The following is a 14,428-nucleotide window of genomic DNA, read 5'->3' as shown; positions in this document are numbered from 1 at the left end:
TTATCTTAAGGAGAATTTTTTACTTTTTTTATTAATTTCTTGTGATTTTTAATCAAGTTTTGCGAGAGGATAAAGTGTCCCATCCTAAGCTCAATGGTTAAATATTTGAACGTTGAGATCTTATTTATTTAAGTTGTTTTTTACCATAATTTGAGTTAAATATTTATTTTTTATCAAGTTTTGAATAGCTTACACTATTGTAAAGAGGGTTATTACTTGCTTCAAGTATTCTTTTTTGCATACACAATAGGAGAACTTACCTAGCTCTAGTTTTCTTTCGTATTGATTGTGTTATATCTTGCGCTTGTGACTATATTAGGAAGCAGTGAAGTTGATTCTCCAATTATAGATAATGAAAAGAGAAAGAGGGACAATCTGGTCCCATTAACTCGATCAAGTTGAATGGCCGAAACTTTCAGATGTGGTGTAGAGTCATTGAAATTTATGTTTTCTCAAGAAAGAAAAAGAAATATCTTATGGAAATTCCTCTAACTAATCCCTCAACTGCGTAGAAAATAGACAATTACCAAGTTATGTCTTGGTCGTTTAATGGTATGGAACAAAAATATTATTAATTAGGTTATCTATTGTAAAACTGCTTAGAAAATTTGGACAACTTTGAAGAGAAGAATGTCACAAGAAAATAATATGTCTTGTATGTATGATACTCTTAGTGGTTTACTACACAAAGCGGTGATAGAAATGTTATGGAGTGTGTGGGTGAATTAGAAAGTGTTTATCAAGAAATCTTGAGTTATCATCGTTTTGTTATGGATTAGACATAAGTTGAGAGATAGGAAGAAGACATTCGTGTTACCAAACGATCTCCATGATCTTGAACCTGAATTTGAGGGAATTTAAGCTCATATTCTTGCAAGTAAAGAGAAAACAGTATTTGAAGACACAACTTTAAGTTAAGTTAGTTTTGTCCTCCTTGGCAATTAAAGGTGAGTCCTCTGCCTTAAACTCTTTCTTATATTTGAAGGTATCCCAAAGTATTCCAATTTTAAGGGAAAAAAGAGAGGTAGAGGACAAGGATTGGAACCTTGTACTCATTATGGAAAAATTAATCATGTTCTAGATAAGCACTGGGCAAAATATGGGAGATCATCCAAGGATAATGTTGCAAAACAAGGTGCATGTGTTGATTTTCAGGATTCCATAGCCTTAAGATCTTTGGTAAGGATGAAGGAGAAGGGAGAAGAGAAAGAAGAAGAAGATGAAAGAGAGATAGAGAAAGACGTCCAAGGAGATAGAGGGCACGTGGGGAGAAAGGAGGTGGAAGATTAAGGTGATGGTGTGTTTTCTACTTTTTTCACAACCTGTGGTATTTTACATGAAAGATTTTTGTAGTTACACTCATTTGTCCCTTACCTTGTGTGACGAGCTTAGGTGGCAATGACTTGATGTGGATAGTCTTCTCTTTGAACACAAAGGAAAAAATGTGATCACATCATACCAAATATCTTCCTTGTACTCAAAGGAATTGAATGGTACAATACGCCTCCCTTCGACTGAGATGGAAGTGACATAGACCCATAAAACTTGATAAAGTTTGGGGTGTGGAACGGTCTTAAGGCCTAGGTTGGTAACCTTGCGAGACAAGATAACATTGATACAATTGTCGCTATCAATGATGACTTTATATCCTTTATCTCTACATTTAATGTAAGTATGAAATATAATAGTGTGATGCCAGTCATCAAACTCCGTAGGCTGAGTTAACACACACCGTACAACATTCATCCCATAAATGGGATTGATGGTGGACCTGATGTAACTTAAAGTGGTGAAATTGTCTTCACATGTCTCATCTAAGAGATCAAAATCAGCAGGGTCAGGTTTGTACTCCACATTATGGTGTGGTGACTCTTAATCCTCAATGAGAATAGGCCCTAGTGCTACAATTGGATGCAATGTGGTCAAATCTTTGGCATTTGTGAAACCGAATTCCATAATTGAATTTTAACACGTCTTTCCCTATTTCCAACGTAGGGTTCCGAATTGAAATTCACTCTCGAATGGAGTGCCCCTAATATTAACTTTCTTGGGACTTGAGATTTGACGATGAATGATCTAAAAGGTATTGTACAAGTGTTTAACCCACATGTTGGCTGAAACTTGGAGGTCAACTTGTAATTATTTGCATCTTCCATTGTGGTGACACCTCAAAGCAACATTTCACACCAAAGGTTGTCATTGAGGCCCTTTCGGAATCTACTCGACATCATCCTCGATGACAGAACAAATCATCTAGAACTCATAAAATTGAGTGATGTACTCAGCAATTGACTTACTCCCCTGCCTAAAATTGTGTCACTAATCTAAAATAGTGCCAGTATTCATTTCATATGTTTCATTTTGTGACGTAAATAGGGAAAGAAACTAGTGATCAACACAAAAATGAATAATGAATACAATTTAAGACAAACAATGTAATGCCAAAAGAGGGTTAGAACAACATAACTTGGTCAATGAGAAATATGAGGTTCACACCTTCGAGAGATATCCTTCTAAATATTTTCCTAAAAAAGTTGAGTGGTGCTAGTTAATTTCATTTTGGTGAACCTAACATTCCTATCCAGAGATAGTTCTTACCACTTGAAATATCAATCTATCTCACGAACCCATGTGGAAAATACCTATGGGTCCAAACGATAATCAAGTATAGAGGCATCGACCTTTATTTATTTCAATATTTTGTCTTCAGGCCCCTCATAGCGATACATAGGAATATATGAGAACGGGTACGAGTAAATTCCTCATCTTCAATACAATAGCCGTTAGGAACCTAGCTTCTAAAGGGTTTTTCCTTTGATTGATTGAATTTCTAGGGCAGTGAGTTTGTCCTTAATGGTGCCTAGTTGTTCTAGGATTTATTTGAGGGTATCATCTTTGTTGTCGACAAAGGAAAATGATGCAATGTCAAACATTATGCGACCACTATGCAAATGCATAAATTATTGTGTGTTAGCAAGTAAAGTCCACAGAAATGCTATGCACATTAAAGTTATTTCTTATGATTCATTTTGTGACATAGTCAAAATTTTAAATCAACAAAAGTGCAAATACCACTAAGGTAAGGAAAGGAAGTTAATTTGAAGCAATGATGCAGATCGCACCAACTGGCCAAGCTCAAGAATTAACACCAAGGATTGACTATACAATTGTACTAGAATCATGCAAAAAAAAAAAAAAAAAAATCTTTTTGTTTCGAATATGCACGGATTTCAAGGTCTAATTTGGCACAATTGGTTTAACCGAAAGAAAAACTAGTCACCAACACAAAAATGAATAATGAATGCAATTTAAGACAAACAATATATTACCGAAAAAGTGTTAGAACGATGCAACTTGGTACCTTGGTTGGGGTTGATCCAAGCGACAACGAGCTAGAGTGAACAAGCAAGTGATTATCAAGCACAAACTTTTTTTTTAACCCCCTTTTCGCATGTGTGATTCTTCACTTGAGCTCATAAGTGTAAATTTTGCACGTGTGGGCACCCCTCTTCCCAAGCTTCTGATAGTACACTTATTTGGCTCTTGGCGATGACGGCAGTTATCGATTGTAGGGGGCTGGTGAAGGTCGATGATGACAACAAGTGACAAATCAACAAAGGAGGCTTTGACAACAACTGAGAGAAGGTTTACGATTCGACAAAGGCCAAAGGTTGCCAAACAGGGCTTCTGGTGACACCTAGGAAGAAGAAAAATGACAGGTAAACGTAATAGTTTGCTTCGACGACAAAGGGAAGGGCTGGTTTTCTATACATGTTTAGAGTCTCAACAAGGTATTCCGAGTGGTCTTGAAGTGCCTAGCGATCATTGAGGGTGATGGGAGACTAGACAATACCAAAGGCTGTTCGACGGTGGTTCTTGGCTCTAATTCCAAATTGATGCAGAACCGATACTTGGTTGATGAATAATTGGCTCCATTGTTGGATTTTGAAGAGAAGGAGAATAAGAGAAGCATGAAAGGAGAAAGGATCTTTTGTACAGTTACAATCAATTAATAACAAAAAAGATTAAAACTCAAAATTAAAAATAGATAAGATCAACAATAGATAAAATCTGGTAAAATAAGGGAAGATAAAATAAGAAAAATAAAAGAAAGAATAATCACCCAACCATGATGTGAAGGCCTATGCCTCCTGAGTATACACTTGGATGATCAATGACATACTGGTGTGACCTCCAGACTACAAATTAGTTTTCTTTGAAATAAAAACAGGCAACCGCATCAACATCTTTCAAAGATTAAGAGCCATTATATTGAAATTGCAACTTTCCAAATACGAACTAGCTAATCCATGAGTATACCATGAAATTATAAAGGTGGTACGTGTGAACTGATCCCCCAAAGCGAAATAAAAACAATAAGACCAGTGTCCTAAAAAACGAAACAATCCCTCCATAACAAGTCAACCATAGTATCAAACAAGTCACTTTCTGTTTTGGTAACTCTACCATAGGCTAAAGTCATAATAATCCTCCTACTTAACCTTAGACTACGGGTGATTGAATAATGGTAAGAGAGAGTCAACTAAATTTAGTACCCGGATACTTCATTTGAAACCCAATATGGGTAAGGGAGAGCAGGGGAAGATCCAGTAGAAAAAAAGGGGAGGTAAGGCCATCCCTCTGGTAGAAAAAATGGAATAAGGAGCTACTCATTGGCCAGTCGGTGATGGCCAGTGGAGAGAATTGCAAAAATGGAAAACAAAAAAACATGAATCCCTGCTAATGGAAAATAGTAAATAGTAAAAGATTTCCAAAGAGAACTTTGAGACGATCAAATAGTTTTTTGAAAAACAAAAACACAATAGCACCAGCATCTTTCCAAGCGCTTGCATCTGTCTGGGCTGCAGAAGGTTAAATAATGGTATGAGAATCAACTCAATTCAGTACCTCTGAAACTCATATACATAAAATAGGAGGAGAGGGCGGAGCATTCCCACCGAGCGTGGGAAAGGCGGTAAGACTCCACCCCTAACACAAATATACACACAAACACATACACAACGCCACCCCCAACCCCAATAAAGGGAAAAAAGTTTCCTTCCTAATTTTTAATTGTTTAAATTATAATATCAACACAGTCCAACTGAATCGGACCTGATGACGTTATGGGGTGGTTCTGATAATATTGTTTGAACGCATTAATTTAAAAATACATCCCTCTTTCTTTTAAAATGAACTATCTGGCCAAATCTGAGCTAACAGTAAGCAATTTGAACAGAAAATAGTAAATCTTTTATATCATACTTGCTGTCAGGATAGGCATAATTCAGATAGATGTTGATGAATAATGATATAACACCAAACAACAGAAGAAGACAAGATTTGACAGTGAGAAAGCTCACCGTCGAAAGTGAAACAGATATCCACCAAAGATTGTAATTGAAACAGAAAGACGACATTTTTCTGTTTTTCTTCACTCTTCAAATTGTACAGCTTACAATTGGTTCTCAACACGCCAAACCAATTTTCAGAAAAGATGCCTGCTGCTTTATATTATGTTTTTACTTTTTGTAACTTGAATGTCTATCACATGTAAGGGGATCACTGTGTTTGTATTAGTGGAAAATAATTTGTTGAACTTCCACTTATGAACAAAATACAGGAGAGGTGCCACTGGTGATCACTTTTTTAGCATTGATAGCGTTGATTACGGACACATTATACCTCAAAACAATAGGAATCATTGTTTTGTGACCAATGAATCCCAATGCCAATAGGACTTAATCTTCCCTGACCCCAAACAAGAAAAGAACTGTTTGACAAGCAAACACCATTTCTCTGACTACAACTCAATATCGCTGCATAAAAATGGTCCGAAACCAACCAACTCACTAATAACAGAGAATATAGATAAACAAGATTATATTAAAGTATTTAACATGGTTATTTTTTTTTATTTTTCTTTTTTTGAATGGTGTTTTTATCATGGTTTGTATTAATCTTTAAAATTACTCCAAAGAAACTATTCGTAGAAAAAAAATTCAAATTTACATTAGACAGATCGTTTTATCTTCTTGTCATTAAATAGGCATAAATAGACTTTATTTTACTCTGTGTGTGTGTGTGTGTGTGTGTGTGTTTGTGATTGAGGCTCCAAACCAGAAAAATGAATCATCTTTATTTTTTCTAGTTATTCCCAAATTACCAAAAACTTTAATCTTGTAACTGTGATATAATTCTGTCTCATCCCAACACAGCTAAGACATGTTTTTACCCCAAAAAAAAATTGTAATAACTCCATTTCAAGCACCAAAAACAAAAAGCTAAAATGTCCAAGATCAATGAATAAAACTTAAAAGAGAGAAAATTATAATTGACTTTCAAAAAGAATAAATCCAAGAGAAAATGCTCCACATTGAAATAGGAAGATAAATAACAAAAGTTCAAAAGTAATCACTTACCTTATATCCTACAACTCTGCCCTTGTGTCTGGTTTTTAAGGCAGTATTGACAGCAACATGAACTACCTGAAGACTGTAACAGCAAGATGAAAAAGACTAGAAGAGAAGCTCCTTGTCTAAAGATATAAGATCAATGTGGTAAAATTTGACAAAACTAAATATACAAGTAAATATCACTTCCTTATCAAAACTCCTTCCCATCAAGTACTTTAAATCCATATATCATCATATAGACCCAAAGAAGATGACATATGAAACATTCAGAAGCAATTACAGGAAAACAGTGTACATGTCAGTGAAGAGTCTACAGATTCCCTGATTATGTGCTTCCAGGAGCATCATTTCCTCCAGCTGGCTTCCGGTTTAGATAACGAATAACAGCATCCTCAACCCTAAGGTGACATCAAAGATAAAGAAGCTTCATGAAAAACAACTGATAAACAATACTTTCTACAAATAACAAGAAAATTAGAGGAAACTTACCATGGTTGGTTGTAGAAGTCTGATCGACGCTCTTTTTCTGCATTTCGACTGGCTTCACCGGCAACAAGTTTCAAATCCCGGCTTTGTGATGCAATCAACGCATTAATGAACTCAACAGGAGACTGACTAAAACCAAGAAAAAATGCCCTTCTCTTAAGATGCTCGTGAATCTTCTTAATAGCAGCACAGATTGCTTCATCACATGCAACAATCTCTTTGTGTTTCTCTGTATTGGCCAAGAAAGCTGACATTTCTCTCTGTATGGGGAAGGGAATATCAACTACTACATCATAGCATGCATTTGCAGCTGGCTGATTTCCCAAAAGTTTAATCCTATGCTCCAAATGGATGGGCTGTGGAGGAAAAATATGGGAAGAGATCTTCTGTGAAACCACAGAAAATTTCATTTTTTCTTCTCCAAAAACTTTCCGGAGAGGTGGATCACATGCAAAATATGATGGGTCGCTAGGATTTTGCAGCTTTTTTGCCTTCACATAATGCCAAATTGCAGCAATGATTCTTGGGCGTGTATCAACCTCAATGCCAAGAACTTCCATCAAAGGTGGAGATAGTTTGAACTTCTCAGGCACATAATTCATCTCCAGCCTTATATTTGCAACAAATTCCTTATCTCCCTTTCTCTTAATCTCAAAACCCTCATGAAGGGCTGGCGAGCGAGCATGTTCCCAAATGATTGTTGGGTTATCAGGATACAACATAGGATCAAGTGTGATTGTTATCCTTTTAAAGAAAGATGAGAATTTTGGATATGATGGGCTTGGTTTTGGTATCCCACCTGCTGCATCTGCATCCACAGCATCTTCTAAAATTCTCCCAATTATTTTAAGAGACCATGAAGGGGGTTCAGAGTTTGGTTTTTCTGGAACAGTTCGAGTTTGGTTGGCATATGTATTAAAGACATAAATCCGAAGAGTTTTCTGGATACAAGGAGGGTTTTTTAGGGACTCCTGGATGTCAATTTTCTTCCTAGCCAAAGCTGCATCAACCCTTGCCTCAAAGTCAACCAACTGAGTATAAAGAGCAGATTCAGGTAAAAGTGCTGCAACCCGATCTGGGACCTGCTTCTCAGGAAGTTTTTGCTTTTTCCTGCGAGCTGCTGGAGTGAGTTCTGTGGTCCTGAACGGAGGTGGAGCATTGACTGCAGAGGTACCTGGAGGTCTAGCTGGAGGTTTCTGGGGAGCCCGCTTAGCATTAGCAGTGCCAGGAGTAGATAAGGAAGGCGAAGATGCCAGCGCGGCATTTTGGTTGTGGCTGAGTGCCTGCGCTTGGGCTTGCATCTGTGCCTGGTATTGGGCTTGAACTTGGAGTGTAGTCTGAAACTGGGTTTGGAAGTGAGAAGTTCCAGGCGTTTGGGTTTGAGACGGAGGACGAAGGTGAGAGAGCTGATTCATCGTCATAGTCGAAGGTACCATGGCTGGATTTCCTAGAGGAGACGGAACAGCTGGATTTCTAGGTTGGTTATTATTATTTGCTGCCATTACTATCAGAGAGGCTAGAATCTAAAGACTACACCATAGATTACATTTCGTATCCTAAACGCGCAAACTATCACACGGAAGACTTTCAAGCAGAATCAAAACTAAGGTTTAGATTACAAACTCAGCCAAAGTACAGTTCCAATAAATCACAAGAAAACTAATTCTTCAAAAAAAAAATGAGGGCAACAATGGGGAATAAAGCTTCACCTCGACAAAACCCTAATCCTGTCAACATAATAACACCGAAAACCACAATTTGAGTTACTATATGACCTAGAAAATGTCAAAGTTTGCCGCCTGGCGAAACAATCACAGAAGCTTGGACCTAGTAAAAACAAGACTAAGGAACGATTTGCTTTATACAAGCACGCAATGTGCTTGAAATCATCCGACCAGTCTGATTCAGTGACTCAACAGAATGAAAATGAGAGCGAAGAAACTTACAGTTTCTAGTACTGCATTTCAGAGTCCTGAGTCCTTCCCTCTTCAACCTTGCGTCGGATTCAAATTCCACGAAATAGCCCGTCCATGTAAATCTCTCCTCCGAGGGAACTTATTTTCGAATAACCAGAAAGCTATTCAGACGAACCTGTTCTGGGCCTCTGGCTTTTAATTTATGAAATTCAAGTAATAGTGAGGGAATAGAGACAATAAAAAAGGAAATTATTTAAAGGACCCTCCATACAAATTCTATTTCCTAAAGATATTTTTCAACCCTTTTAGTATTCATTATTTTAATGATAACAAAATATGTAATAACTTGAAAGTGTACTTCTAATGGTATTATCAGTGTATTATGAGGTCTATTGCAAAAGCTCGAGACAAAAGAATGATCGATCAAATTACCAAGTCAAGACCTAAAGCAAAAAGACATTCAAGATTGTTGTTACGAAAAAACTTGTCGAAGGCTTAGAGTCAAAATCGGATAGAAAATCTCAAGAACTCTAGCTATATAAGTAGATATCCAACCAAAATTTGATTCTTAAATACAATTATGTTATGGAGCTTTAGGGCATGAAAACATTTCAAAACCATATTTTAACCAATACATATAAATTCCTTAGAATAACTTATATCATGCTTAAATGTGGAAATAGTACACTTAATATATGGCATAACCGATCAACCTACATAAACTTGATTGATCATACAAAACGCAAACTTGCAAAGTTTACAAAGCATGATCGATCATTAGGTATTACATGATCAAATTTAATCATCAAAATCGTATATCCTTATCAATGACCATAAACCAAATCGAAGGCATGGGACCGTTACAAAAGAGAAATTCGGTACTTAGGTCTCAATTTCATCAAATGTCTAGGACCATAATTGTATAGGAGATCTAAGATCATGAACTTTGATCGATGAACATAGCCGGCAAGAAGAGTATGGTGTTCATGTCTTCTCTTTCAATGAACATGGGCAAACAAAAATACAACCATCACAAATCTTATCTCACTTTTGTAAACCAATTGGGTTTGAAGATATCTATTCACCATCTCACTAAAAAAATATAAATACTATACAATATGTAAAGACATAGAAATGAAACTCTTTAAAATAAGTAGTTTTCCTTGCTTATGTGTTGATGCATTCCCTACTTTCTCATAGATTAATATGAGAACGCAAAATTGAGAAAATTTTATGCATCATACTTTTTGGAGTGGCTAGTGTGTATAACATGTCACTCTTGGATATCAAATACTATCTACCTTAAGGTATTAGTGGCAATTTAGTCCTGAATTGTAAACATCCACTTTCACTAATCTTACCTCATTAACCAAGCTTAAAACTGGTTCTTGTGGAATTAAGAAAATTAAAAATTACACATTAACAAAATTTGTCTAGCTCTTGGTTTAAACTCAATTGAGAATTGAGAGATTAGATGAATTTGAAACCTTAAGCTTAGTTTGTCGAATCTAGTACTCTCAGTTCTACTTGTATGAACTTTTTACTTCGAACACACTTGAGAATTAGACCCATAGTCATAAGTTCAAATACAGAGTATAATTATACACAATAAAGTGAATTTAATCAATAATTTGTGTATTAACTATTTTGTTGACATGAGCTTAATTGTCAATCATTGATTTGCTACTCTTGCAAGTCATAATGTTTAGATATAATTGGGTAAACTATTAATTAGGTATTTTCCTATAATAAGATTGATTACATATTGAGGGAAATGTTAGTTTGTTAGAGAAATGAAACTCACGAAATTTTGTGCCTCTATACAAACTAATCAAGCCTAATAGAAATGGATTAGAACCCGATTAAAAGACAATTAAAAAATCTTTAGGTCCTTGTACCATTAGAGTCCATGTAGCCCAAAATTGGATTTCCAGAGAAATCTTAAATGTGCAGCTACTTTGGATGCTCTTTTTGCTTAGTTTATGGAAGTATAATGAAAGCTTATATTGAAATCTCTTGGTATAGGCAAATTAAGCCTCTATTGCCATTAGTCTTCTTGGACAATAAGAGATAATTAATTTGGGGGACAATAATGCATATTAGACATTATTACTTAGGTAACCTTTACTATAGAATGAGTGTGCTTGTGTTTTTGGATCTCTATCAAGGTCTTGAGAATTTCATCTCATAGCTATGAATCAATTTTCATTTAAGAATATGAATCTACAGATGATTCTTAGGTTTGAATTGTATAGTACTATAGAAACTTAGTCGTAAGTAATCCTTATCTCCTTGGCCGTAATAGTTTAAATAGTATTTTGAATTTGCGTAGTGAAATTCAAATTTGCCTACTTATGCTAAATAAAAATGTTAACATTCACCTATCCCAGAATCATGAAGATCTCAATGGAAAATAGTAGAGATGCATGAAAATGATCTTCACAAAATACAAAGGTCTATAGGTAAATGACAAACCTTATAAATTTAGACCAACATAAAATTGTAAATCGTATTGTTGTATTTAGAGCAGTGAGACCCTTTTTTTGAGTCTTATCTAATCTCATTGTTCGATTATGAAATTGTATTAGTTAATCCTTTACTAATCAAAGAGACATTGAGAAATCCTAACCATTTATGCAAATTGCATAAAGTTTTATATGGTTTGAAGTGTGTTTTTAGAGCTCATGACTTGGTGAATTCTTAAAACAAAACGGGTAGAAATGAGGTATGGATCAAACCTTCTTCACTATTAGTCATTAATAAGATTTGGTTATTATTCAAATCTATGTGGATGATATCATCTTTGGCTCTACTATAACCTCTTTCCATGATGAATTTGCTTATGAATGTCAATAGTACATAAATTACGAGTATACCTCCACCCTAGAGAGAGTGAAGAGAAGACAAAGAACATAATATATTTACTATAATGTCACCTAAGCTTGTCTATGATATCATCTTTTTAATATTGTACCCGTGAGGCTATAATTCATATGTTATAATATTTGAAATGTCTTACCCCAAAGTTCAATACATATATGTGTTTGTAGGCATAAAATTTAATCATCAAAATCGTATATCCTTATCAATGACCACAAACCAAATCGAAGGCATGGGACCGTTACAAAAGAGAAATTCGGTACTTACGTCTCAATTTCATCAAATGTCTAGGACCATAATTGTATAGGAGGTCTAAGATCATGAACTTTGATCGATGAACATAGCCGGCAAGAAGAGTATGGTGTTCATGTCTTCTCTTTCAAGGAACATGGGCAAACAAAATTATTAGGTGAAGATTCTTATGATCACCATCCACATTGCAACAAATATAAAAACAAAAATATAACCATCACGAATCTTATCACACTTTTGAAAATCAATTGGGTTTGAAGATATCTATTCACCATCTCACTAAAAAAATATAAATACTATACAATATGTCCCTAAGTTCTAAATTTCTTTATCTTTTCCTCTTTTATAAATTCTCACCTTCAACCCGCCTGCCATATAAGCTGTAAGGAGAGGCACAAAGACTGGTTGGCGAGGAGAGATGAGCCTGATCTCAAACTTCCTTAACACCGATGCAGCAACGTACTTCATCTGGACGAAGGCCATCTCCTTCCCCAAACACACCCTGGGACCAGCTTGAAATACCGGGAATTTGTAAGGGGAGACTCTTGAAACGCCTCCTTCAGGTGATTCCAGCCACCGCGTTGGCTTGAATTCTTTCCAGTCCTTCCCCCATAACCTCTCCATCCTTCCCATGCCGTAAGGGAAGTAAGTAACTCGATCACCTTTTGCAACAATGGTGCCGTCCGGGAGTCTGTCATGGCTCATGGCGTGTTTGGAGTCCCAAGCGACAGGTGGGTACAGCCTCATGCTCTCACATAAGCAAGCTTCTAATGTTGTCATCTCCTTCAGACCGTCGTAATCCAAGCTTCCTTCCTCCGTTGGCGCCACTGTTGTCTCTGCTAGTTCTTTTACTATCTGCTTCTCTATGTCCGGGAGGCATGAAATCAACCAGAAGAACCAAGTCAATGCCGCAGATGTGGTATCCCTTCCCGCCATTATAAAACTGATTACCATGTCTCTGATGACCTCTTCATCATGACCACCGGAGATCAATCTAGATAGGAGATCTTTGTCTTCCCTCTTGTCGTCTCTTTCTGCTTTCCTAAAGCGAATCAACTTGATCACGGAGTCATGGACTTGGTCGATGGCCTCTCTAAGGCGTTTCTCAGATCCAATGCCGAGGACCCTTTTTGCCTTCCACAGAGCATATACTGGCGCTGCAGCACGCCGGGCGCTGATCTCGGATGCGACGTCGAAGGCACTGGCGAGAGGCGAAGCCGGAAAGGATGGATGCAAGCAAGCAGGGTCCTTCCCGAGGGAAACCAAGCACACCGTGTCCAACGCAAACCTCCTCAGTAAATCCTGCAAGTCCACCACTCCCTCGTCCAAGCAGACCCTCTCCAGAAGAGGAAGTAGCCTCCGATTCACCTCCGTTTCGAGCGTGATGGCCACGTATTCCCGCAGGGAGCGAGTGGAGAAGACGTGACTGGCGAGCTTCCGCTGGGTGTACCACTCCTCGCCGTCCACATTGAATATCCCGCGGCCGAGGAAATCGCCTAGGATCTCAGTGAAGGGCTTCCCTTTGGGGAAGTTATCGAACCTGGTCTTGAGAATGTATTCGACGTTCTCCGGGTTTGCAGTGACGATGGTTCTCGTGGCACCAAACCTAGCGATGGTGACCGTCTGAGTGGGAGACTTCGCAAGCAGATCCGTGTACCAGTCCAAGAGTCTATGCATGTTCTTGCAGAAGCTGATAAGACAACCAAGAAGTGGGTACGTCGGAGGGTTCTGGCCGGAGTACTGCCTGTAATATTGGAAACCAAGCACCAAAAGATATACAGAGAAGAAAATAAACGAAAAAGAGAGAGCTACAGGCAGCAGTAGTTGAAGGAAGAAGAAAGTCATCGACATTTTATTGTTTCTGCGAGCAAAGATACAAAAGCGAGAAGAGGAAGACGACGGGGCAGATCAAAAGCTGGTCCATATTATATAAGATTTGAATTTACCAAATCCATTTGGTTTTTCCAACTTGAAAAAAAAAAAAAAAAGATTTGTCGGGATCGGGAGTGTGGCTGGGTTTTCTCCACATAAATGAAGCCTCTTTGCCTGCCCATCTGCTTCACCCGGGCTTTCATGGCAGATCAGGCCTGCCGTGAACAGGACAATGAATGCTGAGTACCCCCCCCCCCCCCCCCCGCGCGCGCGCGCGCGCGCACGCGCACGCACACACACACGATTTTTTTTTTTTTTTCCCCATCTTCTTCTTCTTCTCTTCTACGCATCTCCTCTCCGTTTCTCTCTCGGCCTCACTCTTCCTTTTCCCTCTCTCGTCTCCCTCTCTCTTTTCCCTCTCGGCCTCCCTCTCTTCTCACTCTCGGCCTCCCTCTCCCTTCTCATTCTCGCTCTTCTCTTTCCTCCTCCCCCGATTTCCTTCGATTTAACCTATTCCGGTTTCAATATCCTTCGATTTCCTTCGATCTTCTTTGATTTTCGACAGTTAGACGTCGATTTCTACGATTGGGCTTAGATTTCCCCATT

The 14,428-nt window shown here is 37.7% G+C and overlaps 2 protein-coding genes across 2 annotated transcripts; both read right to left on the bottom strand.

Annotated features, from left to right (window-relative positions):
• Positions 1-4,207: 4,207 nt before the first annotated feature.
• On the bottom strand, positions 4,208-8,991 carry LOC137963864 (SWI/SNF complex component SNF12 homolog). The gene is made up of 4 exons (XM_068811081.1): positions 8,849-8,991; positions 6,906-8,629; positions 6,423-6,814; positions 4,208-4,862 (listed from the first exon to the last, which is right to left on the bottom strand). Exons 2-3 carry the CDS (start codon positions 8,402-8,404, stop codon positions 6,742-6,744), a joined length of 1,572 nt encoding a protein of 523 aa, XP_068667182.1. The 5' UTR covers positions 8,405-8,629; positions 8,849-8,991; the 3' UTR covers positions 4,208-4,862; positions 6,423-6,741.
• Positions 8,992-12,268: 3,277 nt separating this feature from the next.
• On the bottom strand, positions 12,269-13,795 carry LOC137962226 (cytochrome P450 94B3-like). The gene has a single exon (XM_068808971.1). The coding sequence runs from the start codon at positions 13,793-13,795 to the stop codon at positions 12,269-12,271; it is 1,527 nt and encodes a 508-aa protein (XP_068665072.1).
• Positions 13,796-14,428: the final 633 nt, after the last annotated feature.

This window comes from Aristolochia californica, unplaced genomic scaffold (genome assembly GCF_029961685.1).
Source record: "Aristolochia californica isolate CCGP_79_NKW_82.1479 unplaced genomic scaffold, dmAriCali1.0.hap1 SCAF_4, whole genome shotgun sequence".
NCBI classification, from domain to species: Eukaryota; Viridiplantae; Streptophyta; class Magnoliopsida; order Piperales; family Aristolochiaceae; genus Aristolochia; species Aristolochia californica.
This window is presented reverse-complemented; position numbering and strand designations above follow the sequence as displayed.